Source organism: Malurus melanocephalus, unplaced genomic scaffold, assembly GCF_030028575.1.
Source record: "Malurus melanocephalus ecotype Western Australia unplaced genomic scaffold, MMel_1.1 scaffold_593, whole genome shotgun sequence".
NCBI classification, from domain to species: domain Eukaryota; kingdom Metazoa; phylum Chordata; class Aves; order Passeriformes; family Maluridae; genus Malurus; species Malurus melanocephalus.
Window position 1 is genome coordinate 82826 of NW_026623825.1, and position 2536 is coordinate 85361.

The 2536-nt window shown below is 39.3% G+C and overlaps 1 protein-coding gene across 1 annotated transcript in view; it reads right to left on the minus strand.

The window, feature by feature from the left end:
- BANP (BTG3 associated nuclear protein) overlaps window positions 1-2536 on the minus strand; it is a gene marked incomplete at its 3' end in the record, with an annotated part of 50195 nt that overhangs the window by 4997 nt on the left and 42662 nt on the right. The window contains exon 7 of the mRNA XM_057382943.1: window positions 2235-2365. Within this exon, the coding sequence (XP_057238926.1) occupies window positions 2235-2365 (131 nt within the window). The remainder of the gene's footprint in view (window positions 1-2234; window positions 2366-2536) is intronic.

Consider the following 2536-nt stretch of genomic DNA (forward strand, 5'->3'; position numbering starts at 1 on the left):
ATAATAATAATAATAGCAATAATAATAGTAATAACACTAACATTTAAGAAGTTTCTTTTTCTATTGCCTTTTTGACTGCTACACAAAGCCCTGGGCTGACTTGCTTTGTAGACTGAAACTTTAAATTCATTTTAAAAACTTTGGAAGTTCGGTTTTAAGACCGATTTACCAACACTAAACATCACCAGCGGTGAAGTTTCTGAAGGTTTCTCATTATCCACCTGTTTTTGCTCCCTCCCACAGCTCTGCTGGAGCACAGGCCATGCTGAGGACTCTCAGTGCTGGAATTGGGCAGGAAATCCTGGATTTGAAGAGTTCCCCTGGTTTATAGTGATCCCTTAGGATTTTTAGCTTCTCTATTTTTGTATATTTTGGATTTTTAGCTTCTCTATTTTTGTATTTCTCCAGTACAGCACTAAAAACAATCGTTCTCCCATCTTTAGACAAAACAATTCCTCTCTGAGCCTGAATCCAAGGACATTTCACTGCCTCAGAGCCCCAAAATATGGAAACAACAGAGAATTGGGGGGAGCGAGTTTGGGGTGGGTGAACTGGGGTCTGATTAATGAATCAGAACTGGTATGGTCCATTTTGGGTGCAGCCTCAGGAGGATTTATATGCCCTAAATTAAATTTATCTGCTTTTATTCTCCTCACTTTGTGTGGTCTCTGTTTCAGGTGAGCCCTGTTTTAGGCATCAATACTGGTGAGGATCTGACCCCGCAATATTTGGGATTTCTGCCCATTCCCAGTGCTCCATCCCAGTCCCATCTGATCCCATTTAGAATCCCATCTCCCTGCCATTTACCTGCAGGGGAGATTGGATTCTAAATAACCTCCCTGAGGTTCTGTAAAGCTTTGTGTTCACTTTAATATGCCTGCAGGAGATGGGAGATAATCAGCTGCAATTCTGTCAAAGGCCCCTCTGATTTTATACCAAGAACAATCGCCTGTGATTTTCAAAGACACACAGATCCCTCTATTTCCAAGGGTTTCATTTCCTTTGGAAGGAAACTGGCTATTTATAGGGAGAAAAAACACTCGGAGAGTGTCCCTGGGACAATAGGGGCTGCAGAGAAAATTACAGCAGTGCCCAGCCCAGGGGGAGATTAAAATCAGCTTCACTTCCAACTCTCAGGGCTCCCAGGAAAAAGATGGAAGCTTTAGCAGATCCATTTGTAGCAGAGATTTTCCCTGGATTTCACAATTTGATGGATAATTAATATGTCCAGATCTTTTAATGAGGAAAATTTCCATCATTTGCATCTCTAAACAAAACCATTTGTTCTAATCAAGTCTGATATTTCACGTAATTTTCCTTCCAAGATTTAAAAAAATACTTTTGAGTAAATCAATTAAACCTCACCCACAAATCCTTATGAAAATACACTTTTAAAATCTACATGGAAACCCAGAGACAAAGAAATTCCCAGGGTAATGCTGGAAAGTCGTGGCAAAAGTGAAGTGGCAAAGGAAGATTTCCACCCAGTTCCTGCAGAATTGCTTCATTGGTATTTATGTAATTATTTGAAAATATAATAACTCTATTTTATAATATTATAGTATTATAATATTATAGTATTGTGATAGTTTAATAGTATAATATGTTATTATAAAATTATATATATAATAAATAAATCTAAAATAAATTTTAGAATAAAAGTATTTTTAAATTAAGTTTTTTTAAATTTAATTTGAATTTCAAGTGATCCTGGCAGTGCCCTGTGAGACACAGAATTCAAGTGAAGGTGTTTTTTTCTGAGCACACATAAAAATCCTCAGGCTGGGGGTGTCAGGCTCCAAAAATGTCAATATTTAATATTTAGAACTTTCCCTGACAGCCCTGAAAGGGGCTGAAAGGACACACATGGCAAGGGCTCAGCTCCCAAACGCCTGAGAATTTCCAGTTCCACGTGAAAACAAATCAATAAACGAGATTTTCTTGTGGAACTCACACCAGAACCACCTCTGAGTGTAAATCACACACTGAATAAACAAACACTGSGAAAAGATGGATCCTAAATTCTCTRTACAACCATCAAAGTGCATTAATTTGCAACGATTGACCAAATCCTACAGGGAATTTTTTCTCAAATCACTCTAATTTATTTTTATTTTCCCTAAGCCTCCAATGTTTATTTTCTGGGAAGCTGAGGTGATGATTTAAGGCAGGTTTTTGATTTCCAAATCCCACGTGCTGGGGGAAGGAAGGAGCAGGAAAAAGTGAGCACATACTACTTGTACTTGTCCATCCTCTCCGATCTGGTGGATCTGAACCTGCTGGGCGTTGGCCAGGGCGTAGTGCAGGGCTTGGGGTTGGTTCTGCTGCAGCTCACCCGAGGCTGACACCGAGCTCTGTGATCCCTCTGCAAGAAAAAAAACCCAAATTTGCCTTTATTTCATGGGCATGTGCCAAAGCGTTCACAAATGTGAGGAAAATGAAGGTGATCAGGGATGCACATTGTTCATATTTTTCATATTCCTGTCCCTAATGGACACTTGGTCCAGGAATTACAAAGGCTGGCAGAGCTCATGTT